A 1,144-nucleotide genomic window follows, 5' to 3' on the forward strand; every position below is an offset into this window, starting at 1 on the left:
TCTTTTCCTTTTCTCCCTACAGACAGAGAGTGTAAGGACTCTTGTAGATTCCAGGAAAGGAGTTCCCCAAAGCAGAACATGAAAACTGAAATAAAATAGAACAAATGCATCAAGCACAAGCCATTAAATAATACAGAACATTTATTTTTTTATATACCCTAGGAGCTGGTCTAAAATATGTACCTATTTATTGCTTCAAAAGAGTGAAAGATCCTCCTTCTTCTGTGGCAACATAGCACTCCACAGCTTGTCCATTCCTTTTCAAAGTAATGAAAACCTCTTGGCAAATGTATTTGTGGGATTGGACTCACCAGGCCTGGCATGCTCATGCTCCTTGACTTCTCTGTTAAAAGCATCACAGGTGAGTCTTTGGTGAGGTTGGGCTGGGATAATGTGATTATTTCCAGCTGTCCTGGAACTGGTGGTAATGGCGTAGATGTCGCTTCTGGGGTATTTCCACATGCAACAAATTTCTAGCATTCCACTTCTGAAGTTTGCATCATAGATGTAGAAGAGGATTGGTTTAGAGGCTGAGGAACTGAAAGAGATCCAGGTGATGGCCAGGAAAAGCAAGGAGCTCTTTCTGTAGTCTGTTTCCTGTGGGTGCCACAACTGTACCATGAAGAAAGGCAGCCAGGACAGAAGAAAATTCAAGACTAAGATGAAAAACAACTTGGCAGTTTTCACTTTTCTTCTTAAGACAAGATTCATTGTCCTCCTTCCAGCTGTGTCCTCAGTCCCACTTCTCCAAATGTAGGTGAAGAGTTTCTGGTAGCAGCAGATAATGAGGAGTGATGGGATCAAAAGCAACAACACTGAGAGGTGGATGACACCAGAGGTGACTCCTAGCTCAGAACTGGGGAGGAAGAAGTTGCAGTGGTGGTCACTGCTGGAGCCATAGAGAAAACAGGCCGGTGATGCAAACAGAGCACCACAGAGCCAAGAGACCAGAGTCATTCTCTTGGCTTTCTCCCTGGAAACTCTGAAATTCAGAGGATGGATGAGAGTGTAGCATCGATCCACGCTGATGGCGAGGAGCACGTAGAGCTGGACGCCGGGCGTGAGGTACTGGATGTACCTGACCAGCCGGCACACGCCGCTGCCCAGCACCCACCGCCCGCAGCTCAGCCGCAGCCGCAGGAAG

The 1,144-nt window shown here is 46.7% G+C and overlaps 1 protein-coding gene across 1 annotated transcript in view; it reads right to left on the bottom strand.

Annotated features, from left to right (window-relative positions):
• Window positions 1-261: 261 nt before the first annotated feature.
• LOC102038727 (probable G-protein coupled receptor 19) overlaps window positions 262-1,144 on the bottom strand; it is a 1,208-nt gene continuing 325 nt past the window's right edge. The window contains exon 2 of the mRNA XM_005421086.2: window positions 262-1,143. Coding sequence (XP_005421143.2) covers window positions 262-1,143 — 882 coding nt within the window. The remainder of the gene's footprint in view (window position 1,144) is intronic.

The sequence above is a fragment of the Geospiza fortis genome, unplaced genomic scaffold (assembly GCF_000277835.1).
Source record: "Geospiza fortis unplaced genomic scaffold, GeoFor_1.0 scaffold10, whole genome shotgun sequence".
NCBI classification, from domain to species: Eukaryota; Metazoa; Chordata; class Aves; order Passeriformes; family Thraupidae; genus Geospiza; species Geospiza fortis.